We start from the raw sequence: 17,475 nt of genomic DNA, 5'->3' as shown, positions 1-17,475 counted from the left end.
GACAACCATGAGTGTGATTTTTTTATTTCACTCGGGATCACTTGTGGGTGGACTCGCACCGTGAGACAGGGCCATAAGGCTTACATATTTTTCCACCTGCCTAAGGAAACATGAAGAGAGTTCCATTTAAAATCTCCATTTTAAAAATGGTTTATCCACAATCAGGAAGTTATCTGCACACTTTTTTTGGAAACCGAGGAGGCCACATATTATTAATATGGCATCATCACTTTGAGTCTTACAATATCAGGCATTCTAAAATATAAATTTTGGCAACATTTGAGCGTGTGCTCAGATATTAATTCTGGTTCATGGAAACTGAGTAATCACAGTTCTAACTGAGTTTGGTACTTCTGCAATTTATTCAATAACTAGTAAATTAACATTTGATAATTTTTCCTCACCAGTCTTTTTTTGTTCTTCTTGTATACCTTGAGCATATCTGTTCTTATGAATATAAACTAGTAACTTACTGATGTTTCATCATACATATCAGTGTGGCTGTCTTTGTAATACTTATGCTAGGGTTGCCCAAAAAGAATTGATTTAGCTCTGTATCCTGATTGCATATAAACATTTACCTCCAACTTTTTGTTTTAGTATTTGTGTTCCTTATATATATTTTTTTAATTATTGTTTTTATTGGCTACCATATCTGTAGCTACTTTGGTTTCTCTATACCTCCAGTCATTTGAAGCTACTGTTTGTATCTATTTTTGTGTGATTTTTTTTAGGAAGTCCTCAAGACTGAGAATGACATGCTTCCAATTCAGTTTTGTGGCTTCTGTGGACATTGATTAATCCAATGTGGGAACCACAGACCTTTCTACAAATATGCTTGGTAGCGCCTGACAAGACAGGCGGGTGGAGATTCTGTGCATCTGCATTGACTGAGGCATCTCTCACAAGGGCAATGATTACTCTCAATCTTTCAAATTGTGTGCGTTTGTTAAATAATTCCAGGTGGGGGTGCTGTAAGCCAATAATTCAGCTACATCAGAAAATACAATGAGTGGTATAACCAAAATATTATATAATACAAGTACAATACAAGTATATTTATAGAGCCTCCAGATCTTTAATTGTTGTGTGCTTGTTCCCATACACATTTAAGGTGAATCAGCCTCACAATCTATAAGACCTGCGGACCTTAAGAGGAAAGTTGCTCAAGATAGAGTCATAGAGACTTACAGTGCAGAAACAGGACCATCTACAGTGCCCCCCAGCATTTAAAGATTAAAGACTCCACAATTTGAGATTTGTAAAATAAAAAAAATCACATGTGGTTAAAGTGCACATTGTCAGATTTTAATAAAGGCCATTTTTTTCATTTTGATTTCACCAGATAGAAATTCCAGCAGTGTTTATACCAAGTCCCCCCATTTCAGTGCACCACAATGTTTGGGACACATGGCTTCACAGGTATTGGTAATTGCTCAGGTGTGTTTAATTGCCTTGTTACTGCAGGTATAAGAGAGCTCTCAGCACTTAGTCTTTCCTCCAGTCTTTCCAACACCTTTGGAAACTTTTATTACTGTTTATCAACATGAGGACCAAAATTGTGCCAATGAAAGTCAAAGAAGCCATTATGAGACTGAGAAACAACAATAAAACTGTTAGAGACATCAGCCAAACCTTAGGCTTACCAAAATCAACTGTTTGGAACATCATTAAGAAGAAAGAGAACACTGGTGAGATTACTAATCGCAAAGGGACTGGCAGGCCAAGGAAGACCACAGCTGATGACAGAAGAATTCTCTCTGTAATAAAAAAAAAACCCAAACACCTGTCCGACAGATCAGAAACATTCTTCAGGAGTCAGGTGTGGATTTGTCAATAACCACTGTCTGTCGAAGGCTTCATGAACAGAAATTCAGAGGCTACACTGCAAGATACAAACCACTGGTTAGGTGCAAAAATGGGATGGCCGGGTAACAGTGTCAAGAAAGACTTCAAAGAGCAACCACAGTTCAGTGGAAAAAGGTCTTTTTGACAGAAATGAAACGAAAGACTATTCAGAATTCAATGATGGGCAAGAGCAAAGTTTGGAGGAGACCAGGAACATTGCCCAAGATCCAAAGCATACCACCTCAGGTGTGAAACATGGTAACAAAAAGTGTTATGGCCTGGGCATGTATGGCTGCTAAAGGTACTGGCTCACTTATCTTCATTGATGATATAACTGCTGATGGTAATAGCATAATGAATTCTGAAGTGTATAGACACATCCGATTTGCTATAGTTCAAACAAATGCCTCAAAACTCACTGGCCTGCGGTCCATTCTTTCTTATGATCCCTAACATACTGCTAAAGCAACAAAGGAGTTTTTCGAAGCTAAAAAATGGTCAATTCTTGAGTGGCCAAGTCAATCACCCAATCTGAACCCAATTGAGCATGCCTTTTATATGCTGAAGAGCGTAAGCTAAAGGTGGCTGCAATACAGGCCTGACAGAGCTTCACCAGAGAAGACACCCAGCAACTGGAGATGTCCATGAAAATAAAAAAAATCAATAACCACTGTCTGATGATGTCCATGGTGATGTCCATGAAAATAAAAAAAATCACATGTGGTTAAAGTGCACATTGTCAGATTTTAATAAAGGCCATTTTTTTCAATTTGATTTCACCATGTAGAAATTACAGCAGTGTCTATACAAGTCCCTCCATTTCAGTGCACCACAATGTTTGGGACACATGGCTTCACATGTATTGGTAATTGCTCAGGTGTGTTTAATTGCCTCGTTACTGCAGGTATAAGAGAGCTCTCAGCACCTACACTTTCATCAGCCAAACCTTAGGCTTACCAAAATCAACTGTTTGGAACATCATTAAGAAGAAAGAGAGTACCGGTGAGCTTACTAATCGCAAAGGGACTGGCAGGCCAAGGAAGATCTCCACAGCTGACGACAGAAGAATTCTCTGTATAATAAAGAAAAAAAACCCAAACACCCGTCCGACAGATCAGAAACATTCTTCAGGAGTCAGGTGAAGAAATTGCAGACTTCAAGCAGTCATTGCATGCAAAGGATATGTAACAAAATATTAAACATGACTACTCTCATTTACATGACATTGCTGTGTCCCAAACTTTATGGTGCTCTGAAATGGAGGGACTATGTATAAACACTTCTGTAATTTCTACATGGTGAAACCAAAATGTATAAAAATGGCCTTTGTTAAAATCTGACAATGTGCCACAATGTGCCACAATTTAACCACATGTGACTTTTTTTTCCTATTACAAATCTCAAATTGTGGAGTACAAAGAGAAATAAATAAATGATGGGTCTTTGTCCCAAACATTATGGAGGGCACTGTAAATTAGTCCAATTTGCCCACATTTAAACCATAGCCCTCTGAATGATTCCTATCAATGCACCTGTTCATGTTTTTTTTAAATATTGTTATTGGACCTGCCTCATCTAACTACCCACCACCCTCTGAGTGGAAAAGTTGCCTCACAGATTCCTATGAAGTATTTAAACCTATGTTCTCTACTAGTTCTTACTTCCCTTACCCTGGGTGAAGGCGCTGGGCATTCATCCTATCAATTCCCCACTGATTTTAAACAGCTATATAAAATCACCCCTTCCTCCTGTGCTCCAAAGAATAGAATCCTCGCTTGCCCAATCTTTCCCTATAGCTCAGCCCCCTCGAGTCCTGGCAACATTCTTGTAAATCTTCTCTGCAAGATGCTGATGGAAACTGATTTACAAATATTATAGTTATGATTTAATTACAGATAGTGCACAGAGTAAATCTTTGTGGTACAATGTGTTCTGTAGGTTCAAAGATTATGTGTATTTTAAGTGCCATAACTGATCAGCTGCTTCATTGTTGTACAAGAAAAAATATCATCAGTCATATGGCTGCCCTGGTCCTTTTTCCTGTTAATGTTTGGGGATTGCAGTGTGTAAGTCTAAATAACATGTATATCTACACATGTAGATAAATTATAGTGGGATGGGATCATATATTGTATTTTCTTTATTCCTCTCCCTGCAGCAAAGTAATTTCACTTATTTATGAACTGAGAATTGATTCTGCAACCCTTACTATGCACTATGGCCTTGATGTTTATCATTAAAGAACTGCTTTGAACGCTGGTCTAACTCCACAAATGTTACTATAATGTGATGAGACTTGTTTATTTTCTAAAGTAGAGTGAACATATTATTACATTATTTCTTGGCTGTGATCACCTTAGAGATACAGCGTGGAAATAGGCCTTTGAGTTTAGTTTATTATCTCGTACAGTGAAAAGCTTTTGTTGTGTGCTAACCAGTCAGCGGAAAGACAATACATGATTGCAATCGAGCCATCCACAGTGTACAGAAACGTGATAAAGGGAATAACGTGAATGATGTTTAATGCAAGATAAAGTCCAGTACAGTCCGATTAAAGATAGTCCAAGGGTCTAGTGAGGTAGATAGTAGTTCAGGACTGCTCTCTAGTTGTTGGTAGGATGGTTAATTTGCCTGATAACAGCTGGGACGAAACTGTCCCATAATCTGGAAAACTGTCCCTGAATCAGAATTTAGGTACTTCCAGAAAACAATTTCATACTTCTTTGTAATCCCACATGAGCACTAGGGTGTTTAAATTCTGCTGCACCTCCCTTCCCTGAGAACATTATCTGCACTCTTTTTATAGTGTGGCAACCAGAACAATACTCCAAATGTTGCTCAACTGAAGTTTTATGCAAGATTTAAATACACTCATTGTATTGATGACCTCCTTGTTGAGGAAACACTTCAAGGTGACTAAAAATAAATACAAATGAGGAAGAAGTATCATGCATTCTCGCCAAGAGGTGCATTTGAATTTGTAATTAACTATAGCATGTAAATGGAAAAAAGATGGCATTGGAATTCACAGATTATACTAATTAGCAGTTTTAGTTTAGAGATACAGCATGGAAACAGGCCCTTCGGCGCACCGGGTCCGTGCCAGCCAGCGATCCCCACATATTAACACTGTCCTACACACACTGGGGACAATTCTTTTTATATTTACCAAGCCAATTAAAGCCTACAAACCTGTACCTCTTTTGGAGTGTGGGAGGAAACTAAAGATTTCAGCGAAAACCCACGCAGGTTACGGGGACAACGTACAAACTCCGTATAGACAGCACCTGTAGTCGGGATCGAACTCGGATCTCCGGCGCTGTAAGGCAGCAACTCTACCGCTGCGCCACTGTGCCCCCCCCACTTAGTACTAAAACCATAACAGGAGTAGCTGGATCACAACAGCAGAAAATGCAGGGTAAAATTGTGGCCTTGTCAAAACTACTCCACTCTTGTACCATTTGGATGCTGCATTGTTTGACCTACACCAGTTGTCTTCCCGCTAATGCATGTAAATATTAGGTAAACATCATGGAATGAACAGAGCCAAAGATTTCTGTTGTAGAATTGTCATTCCTTAGACTACATTTCACTTTGTCTATTTTATCTTATTTCAGCTACACTGAAGATGTTATCCCTCAGCATCCTTGCCTGAAACTTATTAGTAACTGTGAACAGACTCTAACAGCTCATACATCACGACAGTTAATAACAATGGAAAAGGTGAAAGAATTTGAGGTATGAAGGTTCAATTTCTTTTTATCTTATGTTTTTTTATTTACTGTGGGGGGAAAAAGATTACATGAAAAGGAATTTTAATTCTGTGTTTCATCATATGATTAAGGAAAAAAATTACAATTATGATTTCATTTACATTATATGTGTATTGAGAAAATAATATGTACATATTATTGAACGTGTGATGAGTCTTGCATAAATACTCAAGCAGGTTTGGGATCAGCGACATAGTTTTCTCCTGTCTAGTTGTTATGTGAATTCCCCTTCACACAATTTAATCTCAAATTCTTTAATTCCTTTTTAAAATAATTGGAAAAATCTTTAGTCGGAACAGTTTGGAAAATCAGATGTTTTTGTGCAAAGATGTTTGAGTGTTGGGATGTTCCATTTCAGGATACACAATATGTACAGTTTAACTTTGTTGGATGCAGAATCAGATATTCCAGAGCAGAAAAAAACCCATTCGGGTCGGTATGTGTGAAAAGTACAGATAGCACGTTCTTGACTTTAGATTTCTAGAACTTGAAGGTTTATCTTCTTAATTGGGATATTCATGAATTTTGTTTTATTTGATTTTGAGTGAGCAACAAAAAACTCCCAAGAATTCTCCCCAATAGAACAAGTGAGGTCACTAGGTAGAGTGCATATGATCTGAGAGTGATTCAATGGCCCAAATGGTCTTCCCGGATAAGAACCTGCAGTTTTCTGCTTTGGAAAACAACTACAGTTGAATTGTCTGTCTGTAGTTAGTTCCCAGCATTTTTTTCTCCTGATTTTCTGACTGAAAAATAGTGTTCAAAGCTTCAAAGTACTTGGATTTTTGTTCTTTTTGTACTTTCTCTTCTTATCTCACTCTTGCAGCAGCATCTTCCAGTGTATTTCTTGTAGCCAATGGCGAGTGTTAATGTTGCTGTTTGCTCAGACCACAATTAATTTAAAATCTAATAAGACACAAGGGACCTTTTTTATCCAAGAAATTGGTATTTCATGTGGATGAAGCCTTAGTGAAATGTAATAGGAGCCGTATTATTCTGAGATGCTTATGTTAGCTCTGATGCTGTTTGCCTCGGGCTGCTTTTCTGCTTTGCAATTTGAAAATAAGATTTCTTTATTAAAAATGTAACATGATATCTTAGACTTGTTTTAAATAGATATATTGCACGAATCATGATGGGCATCTTTGCTAAGCTAGTCTTTCCTACAGTCACTGTTAACGTTATTTTTACGTTTTAGACAGCTGTAAATATTTCAACTCCATTTTAATACACTTCATCGTTCCATTATATTGCAAGATCATGTGATAGGACTAGAATTAGGCCATTCAGCCCATCAAGTCTTCTCCGCCATTCAATCATAGCTGATATATCTATCCCTCCCAAGTCCATTCTCCTGCCTTCTCCCCATAACCTCTGATACCTGTACTAATCAAGAATCTATCTTTCTCTGCCTTAAATATATCCAAAGACTTTGCCTCCACAGCCTTCTGTGGCATAGAATTCCACAGATTCACCACCCTCTGACTAAAGAAATTCCTCATCTTCCGAAAAGAACGTCCTTTAATTCTGAGGCTATGACCTCTAATGCTAGACTCTCTCACCAGTGGAAACATCCTCTCCACATCCATTCTATCTAAGCCTTTCACTATTCTGTACGTTTCAATGAGATCACCCCTCATTCTTCTAAACTCAACCGAGTACAGGCCCAATGCCGTCAAACGCTCGTCATATGTTATCCCACTCATTCATGTTTTAAATGTTTTCTTATTTCTGATTTCTGATATAAATGTTTTTGCAAAGTGCCCTCCTAGTATGAGTGAGACTTTAGCATAAGTTAGAGTGGAGGAGATTTGCCATTGATGACAATGGTTTTGTTAAAATGATGGGAAGGTTTCAGAGATATAAGTCTGTGATCATCACTCGGGACCAAACTTCACATGATTCTCCAGATGCTCCACACATTTGCTAGCCCAGTCCCAATGGGATTCATCAAGACAGAAGCTTCAATGTTATTTTCACATTCTCAACCAATCATCTTTCTGGGTTTGACGTCGGGGGCTTGTTTTTTTTTCAGTAGCAATATTTTAATATGAATGACTTGAAATTGCTCCTGCTAAATATAGTCAGAAATCCCAAGATGACATTGTGTCTTCCGATATGTGCTTTCCTTTACCATCTTGCTACCGGATGGATTTCCACCCTGATAGGAAAGCCGAATTTAAAACGGATGCTCTATCAGTGGGAGTTATTGAATGCGTTACGTTAAAACTCTGCAGATTGGGAGGTAGTAAATTGAGACGATGAATGGAATTTTAAAGTGAAATATTACTTGTGTGTCTAGTCTGGGATTTACTTAATTTTAAGATGCAGATGCCAGACTGTTCATTCGGATCCCTCTGCAGTAAAAGGGCTGGAATGTGTCCCCTGTTTGCATGTAGTTTAGTTGCCAATCTCACTGTGCTAGGCAGCTATGTCATTTGGCATTTCTTGGTCAGAGAACAGTGGGAAACACACCGACATTCATTTTTTCAATTTAATCTCCCTCCCTCCCCGACCTCCAATTTCCAATTTTCATTCCTGCTTTTATTATGGACTATTTCCATATGGGAGCTGCAATCAGTCTCCTTATGAATCCACTTTGTCATCCCCTGTAAGTGGACTCTGAAAAAGCTCGTTCATGGTTGGGTAAAGATATCAATTGAAACAATTGGCTGACTTGAGCTGAGTGTGAAATGTACTTCAAGTTTACACTTGCATGAAGGTGAATTAATTAAACTGCTGCTGAATGATTGCGATTTGCTTAAAGCATGAACAAAACCAGCAAGTAGATTAAATTTTGATCATTGCTTCCCATTTGTTATCTGTACTGTCATCTCCATTGACACTCTGAATGTTACATAAATTATGAATTATACCAGTCTCTGATGCGAGCATTTAATAAAAGCTGGCCATTGGCAGATTTTACTCAATTTCATGGGTACTGGTTGTTAAAATCTGTCTTTATTTATATAAAATTATAAATTGCCCTTTATTGCTGTTTCAGATGTAACCACTGATTCCAGCACACACTGTTCTTGATCTTTTGTATGCTTTCCCATGTGTTTCAACAGTAATATGTGCTGGCTATGACCACTGTGTTGGAAGCACATTTTGGTTGGCCTTGCACTCCAAAACGTTATCCATTTAACAACATTGTGAAAATGCTTAAATATTGAAAGAAAATTACTGAAATATATTCATCAGCTAATAAAAATCATACGGTTTAGGTCATTATGGTTTCTGATTGTTATCTGAATTAGATTCATTATCTGGATTATGAAAGCCTGATCAAAGGATCCTGTATCTTCAAGTTAACACAATGACATGAATTAAATTCTATGCCCTATCAGTCATTTTCTTTATTCTACTGATTTTACATAATGAGCCAATTTATTGCATCAGTAAGGACAGCATTAACTGTGTAGCTCTGGCATTTAAGCATAAATGCTGCATTTCACTACTTCAGTAATCCAGTACCTGTATCTGATTATCTGGAAATACTGATAGTGCAGCATGTAGCTCATGCTCTGATGTATAAAAACGTCTTTATTCTATTCCGTTATTCTAACCCTGGCAGGGTTGGCTGATTATTATAGAGACTGGGGGCTGGGAATATGGTCAGAGCTGGGTTCGGGAATACCAGGGATTCAAAAGGTTAGAGAGGTTGTGACAGGAGCCATGATCACAAACGTGAAATTTACTAGGTCCTATTTCCCACATTCCCTTTGAATGCACTGGACTCATTTGAAAATGTTTTTTTTAAAAACTCAGTGTGTTGGATAAAGCAAGTAACAACACTCAATGGTCTGGAATATCTGCTAGTACAGCACCAGTGAAGTCCTGAGGGTGTGTGATATTTAATGTTTTACTATAATATACATTGTGTTGAGTGCAGGTAGCCACATGTTAAAAACAAAAAAATATTTACAAACGTAATCAAAGAATATCAAACGGAGTCTGATAGATATCATTCAAGGCACTGAAATCTTGGATCTCCAATTTCTGCAGGCTCTTGTGTCTCCATCGGGTAGATGCAATACTTGAGAAGGTTAGATGGGGGACCTTGTAGAGAAGTATTAAAAATTGTGTTTCAATAGTATAGCTGGAAATAAACTATTTCTTCTGCCATAGCAGTTGGTAACCAGGTTAAATAATTGAGGAAAGCGTTAGAAAGGTGTTAAAAAAAAGGCGTTAGGCCTTTTAAGAAAGGCGGGAGAGAGAAAACAGTGAATTCTAGACCAGTTGGCCAGACATCGGTAGTGGGGAAGATGCTGGAGTTAATTATAAAAGATGAAATAACGGCACATTTGGATAGCAGTAGCATGGATTTATGAAGGGGGACATTTTCTGGAATTTTTTAAGGATGTAACTAGGAAATGGACATGGGAGAGCCAGTAGATGTAGTGTACCTGGACTTTCAGAAAGCATTTGATAAAGTCCCACATGGGAGATTAGTGGACAAAATTGGAGTACATGGTATTGGGGGTAGGGTGCTCACATGGATAGAAAATTGGTTGGCATAGAGTTACCTGGAGTATTATGTGCAGTTTTGGTCTCCCAATTTGAGGAAGGACGTTCTTGCTATTGAGGGAGTGCAGCGTAGGTTCACCAGGTTAATTCCTGGGATGGCTGGACTGTCATATGTTGATAGAATGGAGCAGCTGGGCTTGTGTACTCTGGAATTTAGAAGGATGAGAGGGAATCTTATTGAAACATGTAAGATTATTAAGGGTTTGGACACACTAGAGGCAGGAAACATGTTCCTGATTTTGGGGGAGAACCAGGGGTCACAGTTTAAGAAGTTATATAGGGCTCTGGTAAGACCACATCTGGAGTATTGCATACAGTTTTGGTCTCCTAATTTGAGGAAGGATATCCTTGTGATTAAGGTAGTGCAGCGTAGGTTCACGAGATTGATCCCTGGGATGGCGGGACTGTCATATGAGGAAAGATTGAAAAGACTAGGCTTGTATTCACTGGAATTTAGAAGGATGAGGGGGAATCTTATAGAAACATATAAAATTATAAAAGGACTGGACAAGCTAGATGCAGGAAAAATGTTGGGCGGGTCCAGAACCAGGGGCCACAGTCTTAGAATAAAGGGGAGGCCATTTAAGACTGAGGTGAGCAAAAACATTTTCACCCAGAGAGTTGTGAATTTGTGGAATTCCCTACCACAGAGGGCAGTGGAGGCCAAATCACGCGATGGATTTAAGATAGAGTTAGATAGAGCTCTGGGGCTAGTGGAGTCAAGGGATATGGGGAGAAGGCAGGCATGGGTTATTGATTGGGGACGATCAGACATGATCGCAATGAATGGCGGTGCTGGCTCGGGGCCGAATGGCCTCCTCCTGCACCAATTTTCTATGTTTCTAAGAATAAGGGGTAAGCCATTTATAACAGAGATGAGGAAAAAACTTTTTACTCAGAGTTGTGAGTCTCTGGAATTCTCTGCCTCAGAGGGCAGTGGAGGCTGGTTCCCTGGTTGCTGTCAAGAGAGAGCTAGACAGAGCTCTTAAAGATAGCGGAGTCAAGGGATATGGGGAGAAGGCAGGAACGGGTTTCTCATGGTGGATGATCAGCCATGATCACATTGAATGGTGGTGCTGGCTCGAGGGGCCGAATGGTCACCACTGTGTCTCGTCTATTGTTAGGCAGGAAATAGAGATATCGTATTTTCACACTCAAATGGGAAAGGATCTGAAAAAAGTGGTGAAAGCGGAAACTGTTGCAACTTTCCAAACCAATTAAGAAGAGGGCTAACCTGCAAAATTACATGGAAAAAACAATTGATTCTGATTAAGGTAAAAATGCAAGAACTAGGGATAGGCCACACAGCTCCTTTTGACTGCTTTGCCATTCATTAAGATCATGTCTGATATCTTTATGTCTTTAACTCTGATTTCTTGCATGTTCCCTATAACTCCTGGCACACTTGCAGTTCTAAAGTTTGTCGCAGCCTTGAATATATTTAATGACAGCTACAGGAATTATTGTGTATTCAGAAACTATGCCATCTAGTTCTATATTTCCCCAGGGGAGACATCCTTAATGATCAACCCTGCCAAGCTTCCTCAGAATCTTATCTGGGCAGTACAGTGATGCAACTGGTAGAGCTGCTGCCTCACAGCATCAGAGATCCGGGTTTGATTCTGACCTCGGGTGCGATCTGTGTGGAGTTTGCATGTTCTTCCTGTCCTCCTCCAAGTGCTCTGGCTTCTTCCCAGATCCCAAGGAAGTGCAGATTTGTACATTAATTGGCCTGTGTGAATTGCCCCGTGTGTGGGGAATGGATGAGAAAGTGGCAATAAATTAATTGGCCTTTAATTGGCAATAAATGAATCTGATCTAATGTAATCAACCCTGTATTGTTCTAAAAAAAAACAACAAATTATTTAATACATTCCAATCTAGCCATGGCTGCCTAATTTTCATAGATCAACTGGTATTGTAAAATCAGCAGTCAGGTTCATCTTGGCTGATTATGTAGCGTTCAACTTGATTTGCAACTTGTCTGAAAAGGAACCCTCGTACAAAACCAGAATAAAATTGAGACTTGTAGAAACAAGCGTTATATAACAATCATACTATCTTGATGTCAGGGAATAAATCATGACCAGCGAGAGAGACTATAATGATGTCCCCCTGACTTTTGAAGGCACAGCCGTTACAGAGATCTACATCATCAATATCTTGAGTATCCCATTGAACAGTAACTAGAATTGCAATCAGCAATGGATTGTGTCACTGATAGAGGGAACTTGGTGTCAACTACTAAGACTGAAGGATTTCACAATATAAAGACCACAGAGGGTAGAAAATAAATATTCTAAATCAACAGTGCAGAAAAGTAGCCACTGTTAGAAAAATTAGACAATCCTGTGCTAACCTAGGTTGCAGAGATTTTACTGAAGAACTTGTTTAAGGCCCTTTTTTATTTCTCAGCAAATAAATTAAATTATTGAGATTATCTTAAACTGCAGCACTAATATTTAGATTATGTTTTTGGCACAAATGCAGAAGGCATCTTTGGTGCATATTTAACATTATATCTACATTTTCCACTGATTCTCAGCAGAGGACATTATAATGATTCCAAAAAATACCTATTTGGATGGGTAGACATTATCAGGAAATTCTTCTTTTATACCATTAATTACTTGGGATTCAAGATGAAGCTGAAGCATTTTGTTTGTTTTACCTGTGAAAAACAAGATGCTGAAAACTTTCCCACAACCTAGCTGAGGCCGCGAGTATTCGGGAACTTCCCTCGAGCATGAAGGAGAGTTCCAGTGACCTCATTGGACCTCCTAGCACCACGTGTCGACCATGCTGCTAGTCGAGGGGGAGGGGAGCTCTCCTAAAGTCTACAATCAATTCCACTGTCTTAAGAGCATTGAGCTCTAGGTTGTTGCTATGGCACCAGGATGCCAGCTGTGACGCATCCTGTCTGTAGGCAGATTCCTCCCCATCCTGGATCAACCCAATCAGGGTTGTATCGTCCGCAAACTTGAGAAGCTTGACAGAGGTGTCTGTGGAGGTGCAGTCGTTGGTGTAGAGAGAGCAGAGGAGAGGAGGGAGTACGCAGATTTGCGGTGCTCCTATGCTGAGCGTTTGCCGGTCCAAGATGTGCTTTCCCAGCCTCACATGCTACTTCTTGTCTATTTGGAAGTTGGTGATCCACCGACAGAGGGGTTCAGGCACAGTCAACTCGGAAAAAAACGATCAAACTCCGCTTTAAAAATATGCAAAAGATTTGCTCTATTCAGCTGCTTGTGGCAATAAATTCCACAGATGCACCATCCTCTGGCTAAATAAATTCCTCCTCATATACTTTCTGAATGTACATTCTTTTATTCTGAGGCTGTGCCCTAGAGTGGTCCAAGACTCTCCCACCAGTGGAAGCATCCTCTTCACATCCACTGTATCCAGGCCTTTCATTATTCGGCTAAATAGTTTACTTCCTTTTCATTACATGAATATTTTTATGTTGGTGTCTTGGTTCCATTCAATAGTTGTGTATGATTGTAGAATTTTATTTTTTCAATTACTTTAGTCATTAAAAAATGTTTTTCAGTCATACCTTAATAATGTCTTATGGTTTCTTCAGATGTAATGTGTGCTTCATTACTGTCCCAGCCATATCACAGACATTCCCTTTGCTTTCTACAATCGGCTTAAAGGTAGGAGACAGGGTGGTGGTTAAGGGTGGCTTTTCATTACTGGAGGCCTATAATGTGCAGTGTGCAACAGGGATTGGTGCTGGGTCCACTATTATTCGTTATTTATATTAACGATTTGGATGTGAATGGTTAATGTTTGTGGATTACATTAAAATTGATGGTGTAGTGGACAGTGAAGAAGCATCTCTATAATTAAAACAGTATTTTGATTAACTTGGCCAATGAGCCTAGGAATGGCAGATGGACAAATCGGACAAAAAGATGTGCATTTTAGTTGGACAAATCAGGGCAGGATTTACACAATGAATGTTAGGTCCCTGGGGAATGTTGTGGAACAGAGAAATCCTGGGGAGTACAGGAAGTGAAACATCATGTTGAGGATATACAAGACATTGCCATTTGGAATACTGATCTGGTCATCCTGTTCTAGGAATGATGACATTAAACTAGAAAATGTACAAAAAAGATTTACGAGGATGTTACAGGGTCTGGACAGTTAAAGTTATGAAGAGAGGCTGGATAAGCTGGGTCTTTTTTTCTTGGAGTAAGAGGCTGAGGAGTGGCCTTATAGAAGTATAGAAAAGCAAGAAGGATGCAGATAAGGTGGAAAGGCACAGTCTCTTTCCCAGGAAAGGGGATTTTAAAAGTAGAGGCCAGAATTTTAAGATGAAAGTGGAAAGATTTAAAAGGAACCTGTGGGTCATCTTTTTCAAATAGAGGGTAGTGCGTATATCAAAAGAGCTGCCTGAGGAAATGGTAGAAAGGTCACAATTCTGACACCTAAAAAACACTTGGACAGGTACATAACTGGGAGAGGTTTGGGTGGACATGTGCCAGACTTAGGCAAGTGGAAGTAGCTCGGTTTGGCAACTTGGCTGGTGTGGAGGTGTTGGGTCGAAGAGCTTCTTTTCATGTTGTGTAGCTGTATGAGCCCTCCCCTTTCTTGGCATCTTTAAAAAAATCTTCCTTAATTTCTAATTTTTACTAATTATGAAGAAAAGTAATTGATCTGAAACGTAAACTCTATTTCTCTTTGGATGCTGCCAGACTTGTTGAGTAATTCCAACACTTTCTATTTTTATTTCACACTATATTTTTGTTAAGCCATATTTAGATAATATCATTAGATTTATAGACAATAGATAATAGGTGCAGGAGTAGGCCATTCCGCCCTTCGAGCCAGCACCACCATTCAATGTGATCATGGCTGATCATCCACAATCAGTACCCTGTTCCTGCCTTCTCCCCAGATCCCCTGACTCCGCTATCTTTAAGAGCCCTATTCAATTCAATTCAATTCAATTCAATTCAAAGCACTTTATTCGTCCCCGAGGGGCAATTTAAAAAGGCGCATTACAGTAGCTTTTTAAAAAGGGACACAATCAACAAACATAAGCAGCACGCATACTGCACAATCAACCAGCACACGCATTTCACAGACACACTGCACAATCACACAACACACACCGCACATCAACATTCAACACATAGTGATAGTTTTAAAGTGCTTCCTAAGTGCTTCAATTAAAAAGTGCATATAGAAGGTTATTTCATTTCATATGTTCATGAGTCAGTGATCAGCATTAAAAAGCTGGACAGCCCTGGGGATGAAGGTTGCCTTCCTCCTCTGTGTCCGGCAACCCGGACAGCGGAGTCTGCGTCCTGAGGGGAGCCACTCAAACTCAGGAAACAGGATGTGAGAGGGGTCCTGAAGAATCCTGCGTGTTAACTTTACAGACTGTTGGTCGCATAGGGCAGTGAGAGTTCGGACGGGCTGCTCAATGATTTTTGAGCAGACCTTGACCACATTCAACAGGCGGTTTCTGTTTTGCAGGGTGATGGAGTGGAACCAGCTAGTGAAAGAGAAGGTTATTACATTTTCAATGAATGCGTAGTAGAATGTAGTGAGAATGTCTTTGTTAATCCCAAATGACTTCAGCTCCCTGAGTAGGTACTGTCTCTGATGGCACTTTTTAAGGATTTCCTCTATGTTAGAGGAAAACCTTAGCAGGTTGTCGAAGGCTGTTCCCAGGTATTTGTATACCTCCACTATCTCCACTGGCTCCTGCTGGATGATAGTGGTGGCTGCCTCAGCCATCTGTCTCTGTTGGGGGGAAAAAGTCACAATCATGTCCTTGGTTTTGCTTATATTTAGCTCAAGACAAGACTTTTCACACCATACTATAAAGTCCTGCAGGGCTGAGCTGTGATGTTGTGTGTGGCTGGGAAGAAGAGACAGGAGAACTGTGTCATCAGCAAATTTTACAAAGTGGCAGTTTGGCTGGGTGGATCTGCAGTAATCAGTGTAGAGAATGAAGAGAAGTGGGGAAAGGACACAGCCTTGTGGAGAGCCAGTGAAGGTGAAGAGGGTGTCGGACAAGGTGTGGTTCACCAACACCCTCTGTGATCTGTTGGTGAGGAAGTCTATAATCCACAGAGTGAGTTGGTGGTTGAGGTGGAAGCGGGTGATGAGCTTCTCAGCCAAAATATGTGGCTGCATGGTGTTGAATGCTGATGAGAAGTCTACAAACAGAAGTCTGGCTGTGGCCTTGGGGATTTCCAGATGCTTATGGATGGTGTTTAAGATGAATATTTTTGCGTCATCGACACCCCTGCCAGCCTGGTAAGCAAACTGCAATGGATCCATCATCGAGCCAGTTGCCTTGGTGATGTGCTCCTTGATGATCCTCTCCATGGCCTTCATGATCAGGGAGGTGAGAGCCACCGGTCTAAGGTCATTCAGGACCTTGGTGGTGCCCTTCTTTGGGATGGGAATCACTGTTGAGTTTTTCCACATCGCGGGGATTGTGCTGCTGGTCAAAGAGCCCTGGAACAGATGCTGGAACACACCTCCCAGCTGCTCAGCACAGTGCCATAGGGTCCGCCCACAGATGTTGTCTGGCCCTGGAGCTGTGTTCTTTTTAGTCCTTTTGAGGGCTCTCACCACCTCTAATATGTTGATGTTGAGGCCGGAGTCATCAGGTCTGAGTGTGGAGACGATTGATTCTAGCTGGGTGCTATTGTCCTTTTCAAATCTGGTGTAGAAGGAGTTGAGATCATTCGGGAGTGAAGTGAAGCTGCTTCCTGCTACCTGAATGGGCTTGCGGCTGGTAGAGACAGAGTTCACTGCTGCCATGTTCTTGAGGCCCTGCCAAGCCGCACGGAGGTTCCCTTTTCCAAAGGTCTGCTCCACTTTGTTCTTGTATTTCAGCTTGGCAATTTTTATGGCCCGCGTGACCTCTCTGTTTACCTCCTTCTTCTCAACTTCAGAACCGGTAAAAAATGTTCTCTTTTTCTTATTCAATATGTTTTTTAGATCTTTAGTCACCCAGGGTTTATTGTTAGGGAAGATTGTGACTTTCTTGGAGGGGATAATATTGTCTACACAGAAAGTGATGTATGCTGAGACTATATCCGCTTGCTCACTGATGTTGGTGGAGGAGGATGTGAGGGTATTCCAGTCTGTGGTTTCAAAACACCCTTGAAGCCTGTCAATACTGTCCGGTGTCCACCGTTTGATGTCCTTGATGACTTTCTCTGTTCTCTTTACCACAGGTGTGTAGGCAGGAACGAGCAGTATGCTGCTGTGGTCAGCAGAGCCTAGGGGAGGGAGGGAGACGGCTCTGTAGGCGTCTGGGACTGACCCATAGCATTTGTCCAGTGTTTTCCCT

The 17,475-nt window shown here is 40.3% G+C and overlaps 1 protein-coding gene across 1 annotated transcript in view; it reads left to right on the top strand.

Annotated features, from left to right (window-relative positions):
• trmt11 (tRNA methyltransferase 11 homolog) overlaps window positions 1–17,475 on the top strand; it is a 78,877-nt gene that overhangs the window by 42,849 nt on the left and 18,553 nt on the right. Inside the window, exon 12 of the mRNA XM_055635658.1 lies at window positions 5,466–5,586. Within this exon, the coding sequence (XP_055491633.1) occupies window positions 5,466–5,586 (121 nt within the window). The remainder of the gene's footprint in view (window positions 1–5,465; window positions 5,587–17,475) is intronic.

The sequence above is a fragment of the Leucoraja erinacea genome, chromosome 5 (genome assembly GCF_028641065.1).
Source record: "Leucoraja erinacea ecotype New England chromosome 5, Leri_hhj_1, whole genome shotgun sequence".
Lineage (NCBI taxonomy): Eukaryota > Metazoa > Chordata > Chondrichthyes > Rajiformes > Rajidae > Leucoraja > Leucoraja erinaceus.
This window is presented reverse-complemented; position numbering and strand designations above follow the sequence as displayed.